General features: G+C 38.5%; 2 protein-coding genes across 4 annotated transcripts; both read left to right on the forward strand.

Moving 5' to 3' along the window:
* The first annotated feature begins 6,256 nt into the window (after positions 1 to 6,256).
* Positions 6,257 to 10,298, forward strand: ndufs8b (NADH:ubiquinone oxidoreductase core subunit S8b). The gene is made up of 7 exons (XM_059346712.1): positions 6,257 to 6,301; positions 7,144 to 7,192; positions 7,276 to 7,341; positions 7,463 to 7,552; positions 8,411 to 8,583; positions 9,075 to 9,203; positions 9,450 to 10,298. Exons 2-7 carry the CDS (start codon positions 7,144 to 7,146, stop codon positions 9,579 to 9,581), a joined length of 639 nt encoding a protein of 212 aa, XP_059202695.1. The 5' UTR covers positions 6,257 to 6,301; the 3' UTR covers positions 9,582 to 10,298.
* Positions 10,299 to 10,936: 638 nt separating this feature from the next.
* On the forward strand, positions 10,937 to 14,153 carry ran (RAN, member RAS oncogene family). Of its 3 annotated transcripts, none has more exons than XM_059346709.1 (7): positions 10,937 to 11,020; positions 11,945 to 12,008; positions 12,174 to 12,258; positions 12,886 to 13,011; positions 13,149 to 13,336; positions 13,473 to 13,643; positions 13,785 to 14,153. In XM_059346709.1, the coding sequence occupies exons 2-7, from the start codon at positions 11,958 to 11,960 to the stop codon at positions 13,827 to 13,829; spliced, it is 666 nt and encodes a 221-aa protein (XP_059202692.1). In that variant the 5' UTR covers positions 10,937 to 11,020; positions 11,945 to 11,957; the 3' UTR covers positions 13,830 to 14,153. The 3 variants fall into 3 exon arrangements, with proteins under 3 accessions (XP_059202692.1, XP_059202694.1, XP_059202693.1); XM_059346711.1 differs by lacking the exon at positions 10,937 to 11,020 and adding an exon at positions 11,097 to 11,114; XM_059346710.1 differs by lacking the exon at positions 10,937 to 11,020 and having other exon boundaries at positions 11,722 to 12,008.
* The last annotated feature ends 1,708 nt before the right edge of the window (positions 14,154 to 15,861 follow it).

A 15,861-nucleotide genomic window follows, 5' to 3' on the forward strand; every position in this document is an offset into this window, starting at 1 on the left:
CAAACAGAGATCGTAATAGAGTAATAGTTTGTTTTATGGCATTGTAATTTTTATAATAATTAGAAGTTTTCTTGAAAGACTATGCACATTCATTTTGTACTAATCATAGGAAAAAGGGCTTTTCCTTCAAAGAACAAATACTAAATGTGGGCTAATTCATGGCACAAATGAACAAAAATCAACTTTGAAGTAAATCTGCTGGCCTACATTTAAATGATCTGTGTTATGTATAAATAAGTGCAGTGTCAGTGACATTATGTGTTTATTACTGTGTAGGTCCTCACCAGCAGAGGGCTATAGTATCCAGGCAGGTACTCCTCACTGATCTGCACCAGACACCAGAAGGCCTCCTGACAAGGTGACATGACGTGAGATGGCACATAAAATGATCAACATTGTCAGCCACAATAGCTCTTTCATAAGGGTATATGGTGGTATTGATTGCTACCTCAGCAGGCATGTTCATCAGCAGCACTGCAGCCACAGGCCCCTGTGCCTGGCAGTAACCTTCTTCTGGTTGGAACTGAGTGTAGGCTTTTAGCACGCGGAACAAACCACGCTGCCTACACACAAACACACCACAGGAAACAGTCACACAAGCCACAGCTTTACATCACATCATTATCGTTGAATAGATTTCAATAGAGAAGGAGATTTACAAAGTTAAAATGTGGGCTAGTCAACATAACTGGCTAACTGTTTTCAGATTGAATCGTTTTATTTTGTAACAGAAAGCGAATAAGGCAAGGTTATAAAGATGGAGTGATAGCAGCTGAGGCGCGCTGAGGACAAGATACGACTTTTCTCTCGATATCAACTTGTCAACAGAAATGTTTCTTACCCGTGTCCATCCTTTGAAAGGAACATTTCGTGGAAAGGGAACTGTCGGTCCAGGTCCCTCTCGATCACATCCACCCAGCTCTGCAAAGCGGGCTGAGAGTCCAGAGACTAACACAGAGAGAGAGAGAGAAAATGGACCTCTCTTATCGGGGTCATTCCTGTCCACCTCAGATTTATACAGCACACAATGGGAACCTGAAAAAGATGCTCCCCAGCTCTGTATTTGTTTAATATGGCATGGGCTAGGGTTAAGAATAGGTTAGGACATTTTAATAATGACTCTGAGAGTTATGATTATGCACTGACACAGGTCTTAGTCTAGATAATAGTAAGTCTTTTTGAAAAGAGAGCAGTTCCTAAGCATATTTTCAGCCCTTAATTTAAAATAACAAGAATAAGTCAACCTGTTAAAAGAGGGGGAAATGAAAATGAAAGGATAATAAATAACTATTGAACATTATAGGGTGAGGAAACCAATAGTGGCTATTGCATGTTCAAACAGGTTAAGGTTAGGAAAGAGGTTTGGTTTAACTGGATATTATTTATAAAATATTTTAGCCATAGGAAAATAGATACCACTCCCCTAGCATCTACTGTAAGCTGTAGCAAGCAGTGAAATAGTTATATATGTTCTTATTTATGCTCAGTGCTGCAACTTACGACTTTAATAATTGATTCATTGATTAGTCTGTAGAAAGTTGATAGAAAATTTAGTATAAAAAGTCACAATAAGTGACTATCTATCAGAAGTTCCCACAGATCCCACAGACTGAAACCCAAAGATTTCTGCTTTCAGTTATATAAAACTAAGAACAGCAAGTGAAACAAGTTGTCAAGTAGCTAACACTGTGATATTAAGTGATATAAAAATGTAGAATATATATTTTTTAAATTAAATTTTATTAATTTCTGTAGGTCGTCATAGTTAGGTACCAGAAAGTACATCAAAACAACAAAAAATAGCAATTTCAGTATTTCATCAATATCAAAGTTACTTCAGAATTTCATCTGTCTTATTATGTTCAATGCTTCCCTCAATACTAATAATTGGTTATACAGACCCACCCGTACCAGTTTATCTCTAGTACCTTTAAACTGTATTAGGCGCAGATTTTCATTAGTGGATAATTTGTATGTTAGTGACAAGCATTCTTTCCATTTTTCTTTAACATCAACGCCTAAGTCTTCAGTCCACCTATTATATATATTCTCTAATAATGTATCACTGTTTTTCGCGTTTATCAGCAAATTGTACATAGAACCAATCAGTCTCCTCTTTTTGACACTTTTGCTTAAGATATTGCATAATTCAGGAATGGTTTTCTTTCACAAATCAAAATTGCGAGTAATCCAGTTTTTCAGTTGCATATACCTAAACAATTCTGTATCTTTTAGGTTATGTTTACTTTTTAATATGCTGAAAGATACCACGGTGTCGTAAAAAGTTAGAATAATAACAGGATAACACCACATTTGAGAGACCGGAACCAGAAAAAAATGTCATATTTGCTGATTAAATGGTCAAACTTTGGTCAGTAAACTTTCTGTTGAGCAACTTATAGTAGTACACTGTATCATGTACACTGTGATTCAGATACTGTAGCAGCATATTGTTGAATCCTACCATCCATGTTTGTAGCTGCTGTTTAAAAGCATTTACTGCAGTGAGAGTGTTTAGTTTTCTTGCCTGGTAGAGGTTTTCGTTTATTTTCATCTTGTCAGAAGCTCCACACAGTAGAGGCCAGCACTTCGCTCTGAGTGAGGCTGGGATGCCTTTCTGACACTGCACTTTGACCTGGACGATGGATGGTAACAGACATAGGATCATCTCAGTGCAGTCAGACACAAAGGACTACATGTACAATGTTAACAGGCCCTTTGCATATTTTGACTCATAGCAGGAAATGCAGCTGTTAAACATCCCAGTAAGTCATGACAGTGGGACTGAGTCAGCATGTACAATAACGGCACCCTGAAACTGAAGCAGCTAAATTGAATTCAGCCAAAATGAATTTATTATTGAGTTCAAGTACCTCATAAAACCCCACTTCAAAAAACGAGAACTATCCCTTTAATGACTTTAGGTGTCTAAGATGGGACACACCTTACTGGTCTTCTTCAACAACATCCGATCCCATTGGCTGATGATATTTATCCACTTGGTCTCCCTCTGCCTGACCAGCTCAGGGGGCGGGCCCACACTCCTGACACAAAAACACCACACAAAACCCCAGATAAGTATTTTAAAGATTTTTTTTTTGGCATTTTACTGCTTTATTAGATAAAGACAGATAGAAAGGGGGAGACAGAGGGGAAGACATGCAGCAAAGGGACCTCAGGCCGGATTCGAACCCCAGTCCGCTGCAGCAAGCACACGGCCTTCATGGTAAGCACTCTATCAGTGTGAGCCACCAGGACGCCCCCAGATAAGCATTTTAAACATGATATATTCAATGCAAAGATAAAGGAGCCTTTTATGCATCTGGTTATTTGGCTGCACAGACTTTAAGTCTCTCATTAAACTGGAGACCTCTGTGTCAGTGTGCAGAGCTGCACTTCTGTGTGTTGTCATTACAGAAAGACGGCAACTAGACAGGAAACAGGAAAACCACACGGCAGCAGTGTGATGTCTCCATGGCAACAGGTCAGGATGTTATCAATGGGGAAAGCGTGAAGATGTAAAGTAGCAGTTAGTTCAGTCGGTGTTAACCTGAATTTACACTGCTTCAGCTGGTCCATCCCCTAGATTTTTTAGTTTCATAAATGTTGTGAAAATGTGTGGTCAGTTGATTCTGAAAGAGTTTTCAGGTATCTGAAAGTATTCCAAAATACCTGAAACGTAAGCTAAGCATGTTTCAGACTTAATTCTAGTTTGCACACTTTGTGGCTTGTATTTTACACCTGTCTTCATATTTATAAAAAATACATTATTGCAGCTCCCCCATGTTGTCTTTTAAATCGTTTTGGTCTCTTTTTTTTGGATGTTTACCATAAATGTATCTGTCCTTCTGCCAAGAACAAAATATAGAGACAAAAAGAGAGATTTTAGTTATGTTTTGAAGGAGTGTGGAATCATGTAAGTTGTTTTCATAATCATCATTGATGTCACTGCTGTGAGCTCATCCAGTTAGGAAATACCTGCAGACATCTCCTCCTCTTCAAAACAAACGGACCAGGTGATTAAAACCAGTAAAAGCACTCAATTAAAGAGCTTCAGGTTTTTTCTGTTGTAAATATTTGCTCAGCTTGTTGCTCTGATAACTTAATATCCTGGAGACTGATGGCTAAAATTCTTTATCTGGTTAAAATACATAGTTATAAACTATCAATATCTAAATCAATATCTGCCTATCTAAAATGTGGCTTATAAGTGAATAAAAAGTAAATTAATGATAATTTCTTGCAGACAGCCACAAGGCTGACTCATGCACAAAGGTGATATAACACCACAGGCAGGCAACCAAATGAAACTGTTTTCCGTGATTAAAATACAGATTTCTCTGAGTTTTTTTGAAAACTTTTGGGATAACCGAAGTACACAACTGAACAAATTATATAACACAGGTCTAGTTGTCTTTAGACATTTCAGTGTGGAAAAGTTACACATTATACCTTTAAGCTCACTGTGAAGTTCAAACTTTAATTTCTGTGTAAACAAGGCTTTCTTTCACTCTTCGGCAGAAACAGTTTCCTCTTGTTTGGTCCATGCTGTACATGTGTTCTCAAATATATGGTTTGGCAGCTGCAGCTCTCTTATTACTACCTATTTACTGTCTTTTGAGTGCATTTTACTAATCGGAGCCGTGTGTTATTCACCCAGTTGGCTCTGTGGATTGGATGCAGATGCTGTTCTGTCTTATAAAAGCATTTTTATTAAAATACCGGTCCCTCAGCCTGTTACAAACTCAATTACCTGCAATATATTAGCGAGATTGCTTTTCAGCAGAAAACAAATGTGTTTGTCTTTTTTAAAAAGTTTTTTTTAACCAGAGAAGCAGTATACTTGCTTTGACAACAGTGACAGGCTCTTTGACAGTCCAGTAACAGTACATCGGCACAAATGTGGACCTGCTCACCCAGCAGTGGATCCATTAGTCAGAATGAAGCCAAACCGGTCTGTCTCAGGCTCCAGACCGACCTCTGACCCTGCATCAGACCCAGAGCCGTCCTCTTCACTGAGGTTCTTCTGGGCTTGACTCGTGGAATTCAACATCGCACTGACAAAGAAGAGGTGGCTCTCATTATTCAGCATGTGAGGCTAAAGTGCCTTTACAATGCCCTCTACATGTAGATATATCAAAGATGTTAAATCCCTTAAAACTATCTAAAAACACTGCCCTTCCTGTAGTGTGTTTAGGTTGTTTTTGTTAGCAGCAGTGTGTAAAGTACACGTCTTGATGTGAAACAACAATGTTCTGCTTTACTAGCCCTCAAATTCAGACCACACGCTTGAGATCTGCTCGCTCAGTTCTTCTTTTAGCTTTAGTGGAAAGTAGTTTAAATCAAATTTCATTCATCCAACTATAAACATAACCACAACACGTGTTAACCTGTTAAATATCTTAAAATATCCATTTAAATGTCAGTACCTTTTACATTTCCGTCATGTTTGATCGCTCGGTTGTTGAAGAGGTGAAGTGTGACATCCTCTAGTGATGAGGAAGACAAACTTCCTCTCAATCTCTCTCTCTCTCTCTCTCTCTCTCTCTCTCTCTTTCTCTCTCTCTCTCTCTCTCTCTCTCTCTCAGTTGCACAAATATGATTAATCAAACATGACATCAAAGTTTACCAAAAGTCATATACTCAGATGATTAAGTGCTTCCTCTTAATCAGCAACAACTATGCTGCTTCTGGTTGCTGTAGGAAATATTGAAATTATACTTCCTATTTAAATACAGAGTGAATAGGTTAAAGTTTCTTTACTAATAAATATCGCCATGTCACTTCTCCAGTTGAGTACTTATAATAAAAGGATTGCTTTTTGTGTTATAAGTTTTCTGATTTTTTTATGTCTGAATATGTAAATGAACCATTATCTTATTTCTTCTCTTATCTTACATTGGATATAGCCAGATTCAAAATTATTGTTTTGTTTTTCAGGCGTATTAGAGTCAGAGGTTTTTACAGAGATAATTTTGTGTCTTTTAATCACTCCATAAATCAGAAATTGCAGCTAACTTTTGGGGACATCTACAGACACAAATAGACAAAGTGGGTTAAAATAAAACTGAAATGTAAAAAGACATAAAATCTCAAAATTGACCAGTGCACTGCAAAAAATAACGTTTTCACCTGTAGTTTCTGAGTAGAAAATATCACCAAGAGTGCATTTGTTTTGCGACTTTCTAACTGAGAGTGGGGGATTAACGAGGAGCAATTGAATGCAACATAAATACAATTGCGCAGTTCAGGGACCTTCGTCTGCCTGTTGGTTGTTGCTCATCTAAAACGTGTGACAAAGGTAAGTCTAGTGGGTGAATGGAATTGCAAACTGTATAGTTTTGTCGATCATTTCAGGCTTTGACAATAGAGACCGTTTTTGGGTTAATTTAACTGTGATTCGTATCCCACTAAATTTACTAGAAATGTGATAGTAAAGTTGTTAAGCGACGTTGTTGCAGTAACGGTATGCACTTATCCAGGGATAACAATTTGGTATTACGGCTATGTATAATCTAATCAAATTAAAGTTAAAAATAAAAAATAAAATGAATAAACATTTAGTGACGTTGCGTGGTCATGTTTGTGGCGTTAAGCTAGTCATCGTTACCAAACTCTGCTAGCGGTCATATAATTTGTAATGATGCATTCAAGTCGTATCGTACAGACCATTGCGAGGTACGACTTGATAAAATAACCCCCAGGCCATTTAAAAGATTTATGCTGCAGTTTTTGTATATTTGATTTTACGTGTGAACAAACGCCTACCAATATTTGAAAAAATAATAATTTATGTTACTTCTGTGTTTATATGGCGTGGCAGTTGGTCTAGTCACATGGTTAACGCTTTCGGAATAGTCCATGAAAGCCCCCAAATTGTATTAACTGGAGTAGTTCCCTTTCTTCCCATTTTGCCGGCATGCCGTGAATGTGGTACGCCGTTGACGTAACAGCCGGGATTTGGGGCGCAAGATTATAGGATGCAAGTGCTCAGCTGGCAGTCTCCCTCCCTCCTCCCTCGTTTTCAGTGAGGAGGTTTTGTCTGGGTTGCATCAATGGAGGTTTCCTGTATCTACTGTGTACATTTTAGTCCCTCCTATTAGTTCAAACTATTTAAATGTGATTTACACCTTCTCTGCTCAGATGTCCACTGCACTGAATCTGCGTGTTCTCCACTTCTACTCAAAGCCAGGTAGAATAATAATAACTATATAACAATTATATCTATATGCACAAAATGAGTAGTCAACTAATCACATTTGTATGTATCTCCAGGCACATTTGGGTATTGCCCTGGTGTCATCCGGCCATTCAGTCTCAGTGTGCAGAGAGAGGGCTACAGTAAGTACTGCTACAAAACAAGAGCTATTCAGATATGGTATTCCCAGTGGAGTGACCACACCTGACTTTAGTTTGAAATTATCTAATCATGCACTACTCACTCCCTGTATTCGCTTTGCAGAGTATGTAAATGCTCAGGAGCCTCAAACAGACCTGAGGTCCATCACTGACCGGGCTGCCACAACCCTCCTTTGGACCGAACTCTTTAGAGGTATTGTGAAGATAGTCTATGTCGTGCACTGAGTTTAAATGCCTAGCCTTATTATATATTTTTGGTGTTGTGAACCAACAATTAATCTATCTAAAGCAGTATTGTCTGTGTAGTCAAAGCCTCATATAATTATATAATAATTAATAAAATAATAATAATAATAATTATTATTATTGGGGCGTTCCAGTGGCTCACTTAGAGCGCTTACCATGTAGGCTGAGTCCTTGCTGCGGCGGAGTCGTGTTCGAATCCGGCCTGAGCTCCCTTTGCCGCATGTCTTCCCCTCTATCACCCCCTTTCTATCTATCACTATCAATAAAAGCCAAAAAAAAAAAAAGCCAAAAAAATAATCTTTAAAAAAAATATATATATTATTATATAATTATAGCCTATATATCTCCAGAAACTATTAAAAACATGTAAAAAACACAAATGTTTTTAATACACATTTAAAACACATAATGTTTTTAATCATTGGGTGACATGTTCCTTCATTACAACGAGCACAGTAGTGCTAATTAATTCCACAAATATCAGTCTTCTGTTGCAATTCATGCTCACTGGCATTTGAGACTGAACATAGTCTTTCTAGTTTAGTTTATTTAGCTTTATTACATCAAATTACAAACCACTACAAAATGTCAAGCATGAGGTGCAGAAGTCCAAGTGACTAGGTAGCAACACATTATAGTCATCAATAAGATCACTCCACAGTTTAAAAATGAAATAAATGTCCCCATAAAATGCACTATTAGCATTATTTACAAGTCCATAACAAATGTACTGTTTCTTCCAGTATGAGGGACGTTTACTGAGATCTGCAGCCCCCAGCTGTAACTCCCTTTGAACACCTTGCAGGTTTGGGGATGACCATGAGTTACCTGTTCCGTGAACCTGCCACCATCAACTACCCTTTTGAGAAGGGCCCTCTGTCACCCCGCTTCCGTGGAGAACATGCCCTCCGCCGCTACCCGAATGGAGAGGAGCGATGCATCGCCTGTAAGCTGTGTGAGGCCATCTGCCCTGCTCAGGTAAACACAAACACATACTCCATTTCTGCTATATAGTGCAGTATTTCTGTTGTGTATTTTAGCGCATATTATTCATTGTCAGCAGCTCTTTGGGGTTTTCTCTCTTCATTTTTGGCTTTCCCTTGTTTGTTGATGCAAATTCTGAGCTCACTGTAGGATGATCTTGTTTACTATAAAGTGTCCTGAGCAGTGGCCTTGGCCAGCGGTAAACATAAAAATGTGTGGTGAATGGAGGCAACACATTTAGGAGAAAATAATCTTAATCTCTGAAGATCTAAGGCATTGAGATCAAGATTTTTTAGCTCCACTTATGGGGAGAGGTCCAGCCATCTATCTTAACTCAGTCTATGGTTTATCCCCACCGGATATACTTTATCAGTCTCACACTACCTGCTTCTTGGGCTGTGATTAAGTCAATGCCAAAATATGTGTCCGTTCCATCTGACTTTGAATGTGTCTCCTTTTCCTTTTCCTTCCTATGTGAAACCCAGGCCATTACCATTGAAGCTGAGACTCGAGCTGATGGCAGCAGAAGAACTACACGATATGATATTGATATGACCAAGTGTATCTACTGTGGCTTCTGCCAGGAAGCCTGTCCAGTTGATGCCATTGTTGAGGTAAGGAGCTTGTCCTGTACACTGAATAAGAAATTAAATGGAGCTAAAGCACAGTAGCTGCTGGCAGGGTAAAATGTATTATTTTTTTCAGTATCAACCAGTATATAGCATGTCAAATGCCAGTATACCAAGTTCGTACTTATGCTAATATGCAAGCCAATATGCAGTCAACCCACCATTAACACCTAAATGTAAAACATGACCTACAGACCTTTAATGTGTAATTTTTATCAATCCCTCTCTCAGGGTCCAAACTTTGAGTACGCCACAGAGACCCACGAGGAGCTGCTGTACAACAAAGAGAAGCTGCTCAACAATGGTGACCGATGGGAGTCTGAGATAGCAGCCAACATACAAGCAGACTACCTGTACAGATAGATCTGTACACTGCCCACAAAAAAACCCGATATATCTTATCGTCCTGCTATGCTTTAAAGAGATTAAATAGTTTTTAAAATATTCCAAAGAGTTACAAAAGAGCAATGAAGCCTTGCAGCCATAGATTCTTTCGTCAGCACTGAGAAAACAATATAATCACGCACAAATTATATGTCTGGTGATGTAAAGATGGATGATGTAGGACTTTATGATGTTAGCTCTATAGTCTTAAACCCTTGTAACCTATGCACTGTCTGTAATGGGCTCCTTTCTCCTGCACTTTAAAAACCCTTTTTTCCGGATGTAATATCCAGATACTGAAATAAATCATGTTTTTAAAACATTAACTGTTATTCCACCTGTTGCATTACAGCTGGTGCTAAAACAGTTAATTGATCAATTAAATAGTTAATTGATTTAGTTAAATCATGTATCTAACTGTAATGTTGTTTTATATCACAATTAATAGACTGTTGGTGAATAAAACATGCAATTAAATCCACTTTGCTGGTATTTCTGTTTTGATATTGGTCTCTGGGATGGGCATTTTTGTAATCATTTCCTGATATCAAGACCAAACGATTGATTTATGGAGCAAATAATCAGAAAAACAATCAGTAGTTGCAATCCTATAATGAAAAAGTTAACATAAAAATAACTTATTATTCATAATTATATTTGCTTAGAATTTGTCATGAATAAAACAACTTTATTAATGCTGGGTGTACTTGGTCTATATGTCTACAAATGTTCTAGCTACTAGCAGTGGAGGAATGTAATTAAGTACATTTACTCAAGTACTATGTGCACTTTTTCAGTATTAAACATAACTTTACAATTTTTATGTACTTGTATTTCTGTTTTATGCTACTGTATTATTTCTACACTACTTAGAGAATATATATTGTACTTTTTACTGCACTACATTTGTGACAGCTTTAGTAAGGGTACTTTTCAGATTCACATTTTTATACAAATATAAATAAACCAACAATTATACAGGTTAAGGTACTCAGCAATATTCAAAGTACTTAAAATCCGCCCAGCATTTTCTAGCTGTAATACTTAAGTGATGAGCATATAAATGCAATTAATGAAAGAAAAATGTACCATAATGCATAATGAGTGGTTTCACTTTTGGTACTTTATACGTGTTTTGATCTGAAGCTTTTACTCGGGTGCGATCTTGAATGTAGGGCCCTGCAGCATTGCTACATTTAATTACGTAAAAGAGCGGAATTTCTTTTCCACAACTCGACATACGTGTCTTTTAAAGACGAATAGACATGCTGAATCATGGTCTGTGAATACCATCTGAGTGAAATGCGTTTTTACCGCTGCCGTGATCACATGATATGGGCGGAAACTGACTCATAGTCCACGCTGAATCTCCCGCGAACGCAGCCATTTACCTCTTTTCTCTCTCGGCAGTGACACCGGTGAGTCTCAATATTCCTCTCTCATTGCGGGCCACGCTCTATTTCAAGTTTGTGTTTGTCGTGAAAGTCAGTTAAAACAAGGGGAAACTTGAAGGTATGATACGTGCTCACGTGGCGTTGGTGGGTGTAACAATGTGAGGCTTGAGCAACTAAATTAGGCCATTAATTTTCTGATGCTAGCGTGTAGCCGTTAGCTCGGTGAAAAGAATGGCTTCCATGCCGTGCTTAGCTAACAGGTTAGCAAGCTCAGCTCTCCCTCATTTTAGTGCTTTGTTCTAGAGACCCGCTTATATATCTCTAGTGTATTTACCATTGTTGACTAAACCAATTTTGTGTGCGTAGAGTCACTGGGGCATGTAAAGTAGCGGTTTAAATTGGCCATCAGCCGCAACATGGAACACGTTGGGTGGTGTTAGCGGGTCGATTGTTCCAGTCGAACAAGAAAAAGTGCGGTCTCTCCTCGTATGGCGCACTCAGACGGTAGTAGCTTGTTAGCTAACTAGCATCCGGCTGCGTTGAAATACGGGTTCCGAAGCAAGCTTATCCGGTTCTGCACTGAAATGCAGTGCACTGCGTAACACGTATCGGTATGACATACAGTTTAATTTGCACATATTCAAACGTAACGTTACACATAACGGCAATGATGCGTCGGAACGTTCGTTTGGGTAGAAAACGCTAGAATGTGGCGTCGCTAGGTAACGGCTGTAAAGTAGACTGCGTCAAATTAACCGATTTTATCAAATCGGGACTGTGGCCCCATTAGTTAGACATTTCCCCTTATTGGCGTCAAATCAGGTATTTGCTAAACTCGCTAGCATAACGTACTGATTGCTCTCTTGCTAAGTCTAACGCTAGCACACAAGAGGATAACGTTAGCTCGGAGAACGTGCTAACCATCCCGCCTTGTTTTGTTTAACTTAGATAAATCGCAACTATGGCGGACTCAACTGGACATGGGCAGTGTGTACCGGTGGCGATATTTAAGGTAAGGGGTGTCTTTATAATATGACCAGTGTTCTGTTTCATCTGCCCTGTAAGTGCAGAGACATGTTTTTGTGGTTCTTAGGCAAACGTTGGCTGTGCTAACGTTCAGTGTGTAAACCAGTACCAACCAGTCTAAACTAAGTGCTGTCTCTCTCTGCGTCCGCAGTTAGTCCTAGTAGGAGATGGAGGCACCGGAAAAACTACTTTTGTGAAGAGGCACATTACAGGAGAGTTCGAGAAGAAATATGTTGGTGAGTACCTCAGTGTTACGAAGTGAATGACACAGCTGTTTAACTAAGTTATCTGGAGTCTGATGTTTGTCATTGTTAACTGTTAAATGTCACTTAGCCAGATGAGCCCACTATTGGGCCCTGGGTTATAATGTGAGCTCCCTGCATTTTGGATAAATGTATAGTTGTGTACATATCGGCCCTTAAGTAACAAGAAATTGCAGTGCTGAGCTTTAAATTACTTGGAAATTGTGTCACTGCATAGTCTTTCACAAGAGTATTCTTGACAAGTTGGCTTTTCAATAGTCAAATGTCCTACTGAGAATGTTTCTTGGTTACAATAACAAAGAAAATGGCAAATTTATATTATATACTCTACTACTGGGTTTTGCAACTTTAAAGTTTGTCTTAATATGATCTTAGATATTTTTGTTGCACTTTATTACTCTAATAATTTTTCATGTAGCCCCCTTTTTTAAAACCAAATCTAATTCAGAGAGGTGATTTGAAGAAGGGAGGTGTGCAATTTAAATGTGGATTGCCATTTTATTTATTTCTTAATTAGCAGTTGTACAAGTCCACACTTCTATCTTTAATTATTTTTTTCTATCTTGCACTCAAACATGATGTCTTTGCTTGTAATTATAGCTACCCTGGGAGTAGAGGTGCACCCACTTTCCTTTCACACCAACAGAGGGCAGATCAGGTACAATGTGTGGGACACAGCTGGTCAAGAGAAGTTTGGAGGCCTGAGAGATGGCTACTACATTCAAGGTGCACTTCTTAATCCTCAACATGGTGTTTTTGTGTCCAAACCTTTGAACAATCTGCACAATCACTACATATTTAAATGAACACCTTAAACCATCTTTATTGAATAATGTGTTAAAACTTCTGTGTTACCTCCACAGCTCAGTGTGCCATCATCATGTTTGATGTCACCTCTCGAGTCACCTATAAGAACGTGCCCAACTGGCATCGTGACCTGGTCCGCGTCTGTGAGAACATTCCCATCGTCCTTTGTGGCAACAAGGTGGACATCAAAGACAGAAAAGTCAAAGCCAAGAGCATTGTGTTTCACCGCAAGAAGAACCTGCAGGTAAGAAATGCTCCAAAAATGATCAACAGGTGTCCAACACATGCACACACTAATTGTGTGTAATGGCAGGACACATTGCTTTGAGTCTTTGATCTGAACTATAATTTCTAACTTCAATAAACTCCTCTGTCCCCAGTACTACGACATTTCTGCCAAGAGTAACTACAACTTTGAGAAACCTTTCCTGTGGCTAGCAAGGAAGTTGATCGGCGATCCCAACCTGGAGTTTGTGGCAATGCCTGCCCTCGCTCCCCCAGAGGTCCAAATGGACCCAAGCCTTGCTGCAAAATACGAGGAAGAGCTTCAAGTGAGTATCACCATAAAGGTTTAATGTCTGTTAAGGTGACACTATAGAATACTTGCATCTAGAAGCCTCTTCCACTGAGCGAAGTATACAAAAAACTATTTACTTTAAGGATCTGACGGTCTTTTGTCTTGTTCGGTACAGGTTGCATCACAAACAGCACTCCCAGATGAAGAAGATGACCTCTAACCTGTTGACTGAAATCTCTCTCTCACCCCCAAATGTGGACAGGAAGTTGTTGCCCCCTTACTGTAAAATCCCTTTTCAGATTTTTTATTTTTGAATTTTTTTGTTTGTTTTAAAACTAAGAAAAAAAAAGTTGGTGGACAAGTTGTGGTTCTAATTTCACTGTATCAGACACACCCACCCTAGTGTTGTCGTTGGCATGGCAACGTGCTACTCTTCATCATCGAGCACCCTCCACTGCACTTACCCAGCTCACATAATGCTGTTGTACGGTGTACTGGAAGCACTAAGGGGAGTAAACTTTGAATAAAAACATTCTCAATATAACTTGTCTATATTTTTTTTTTCTTCTTCCTCTTCCCCCAGGACTGCAGTGGCCACAGGGACACTTTGAAAGAGATTTTCTTGTGCCTTTTCTATGAAACTACTGTCATAGTAGGGAATTGTGTCATAAATGAAGCTATTGGCACTTTTAATTCAAGTGTCTTGGTAAGCTGTGATGGAAATCTAGCAAGCAGAACCCTTAAACTGAAGCAGTAAAATGGGATTTATAAATCAAATATGTAATTTTTTTCTATTGTGACCTCACATGTCAAATGTCTTGTGTGAAAAAGACCCATTCCCATAGAGTAGTCCATTTGGAGTATTGCTTACAATGGACCCTAGTACAATTCGGTATTTTATCTGTGAGGCATTCATAAACAATATGGAGGGGAAAATCCCAGATGGTGGTCAAATTTATATATTGTGTGTATATGTAAATATTTTTTGCCAAACCCTAAAATAAATTTGTCAACTCCATTTTGTTTGGGATGTGAATATCTATAGAAATGAATCCTCCCGATTAAAATAAACATTGGAGTTGACTAGGAAGGGAAAGGTGCGGTGTAATAAGGCAAAATGATGGAGCTTCAGTAACATGAAAATTAGTACAAAGGTATTTCCAATCATAGAAAGCACTGTTACTGTAATCAGCTAAACACACTGATGACCACCAGGTGTCACTCGCGTTCTTTCATTCATAGCGCAGTGGACCATCTCTATAGTATTACGTAATAGTTTTACTCTGCTCGTTCGGTGTGACGTTGGCCCTCTACCCGCCGACTACTACACGGATCAGCGTATGATGACGTCATTCATTCTCGAGTATTCCTCAGATTAAGGCGTGCTTTCTTTTTAACCAATTAGACCAGGGCAACAAGAGAAGACAACAGGTTTTGTGCAAGTGTATTTGGTTTGATTTTTCATTCTATGGGTTTTATGGTGGGCTGAATATATCCAAAATAACCCAGTTTATTTTTCTGGGTAAATTTCACATGACAATAAATATAAATGGACGGTCTTCAAACCCTGTCTACCCCCCCTGATCTTCTTTCTGCGGACGATTACTTGAATTTAGTCATAAAAAGGGATAAAAAGTGGACCATGCCTTCAGATTATTTTGTTCAAAGTTAAGAATGAATTGTCAGTCTCAAGACCTGAGCCACACCCAGGATAAACAGTGTTGGGTATACACATCCAGAAACTTTAACAGGTACTAAGGAAAGAATCAGAAAAAAGAAGATCCACAGGGGTTTGAAAGCCACATCTGGAACCTTCCAGTTTTATGTCTGGGCCTGAAAGAAAAAAGTGTAATATGAAAAACAAAACCTTGTGGTTAGATTGTTTTTTTTGTTTTGTTTTTTGTTTTTTAACTTTAATTAGCTGCGAAAAACAAAGAAGATAAGAGGACTTACTTATTTTAACTAAATTTATTTAATCTGAATTTTGTGAAAGGATTTCAATGTGTGTGTTTTTTTTATTTTTTTAACACCCCCGTGGCTTGGACAACATTTGCAACAGTTTTTAACAAAAAACATGACATTAAGAGAAGACGGTGCACAGCCCAAGATAATTTTTGACGGTCCAATTTTAAAAATACGGGGCAGTAGAAATTGCCAAATTAAATGCCCTTTTCATTGATGTTAAACTTGTTTTAAGCAGTGAAGTAGTTAAAGACCTTTATCGTTCCTACAACACCTGAATGCATCAGTGG

The sequence above is a fragment of the Centropristis striata genome, chromosome 12, assembly GCF_030273125.1.
Source record: "Centropristis striata isolate RG_2023a ecotype Rhode Island chromosome 12, C.striata_1.0, whole genome shotgun sequence".
NCBI classification, from domain to species: Eukaryota; Metazoa; Chordata; class Actinopteri; order Perciformes; family Serranidae; genus Centropristis; species Centropristis striata.

Bases quoted from the DNA above. Each gene is read 5' to 3' on its own strand.
- ndufs8b (XM_059346712.1), top strand. From the start codon at position 7,144: ATGTCCACTGCACTGAATCTGCGTGTTCTCCACTTCTACTCAAAGCCA. The intron at 7,342-7,462 runs GTAAGTACTGCT...TTCGCTTTGCAG, and splicing joins TGTGCAGAGAGAGGGCTACA to AGTATGTAAATGCTCAGGAG. The intron at 8,584-9,074 runs GTAAACACAAAC...TGTGAAACCCAG, and splicing joins AGGCCATCTGCCCTGCTCAG to GCCATTACCATTGAAGCTGA.
- ran (XM_059346709.1), top strand. From the start codon at position 11,958: ATGGCGGACTCAACTGGACATGGGCAGTGTGTACCGGTGGCGATATTT. The intron at 12,259-12,885 runs GTGAGTACCTCA...TTGTAATTATAG, and splicing joins GTTCGAGAAGAAATATGTTG to CTACCCTGGGAGTAGAGGTG. The intron at 13,012-13,148 runs GTGCACTTCTTA...TTACCTCCACAG, and splicing joins AGATGGCTACTACATTCAAG to CTCAGTGTGCCATCATCATG.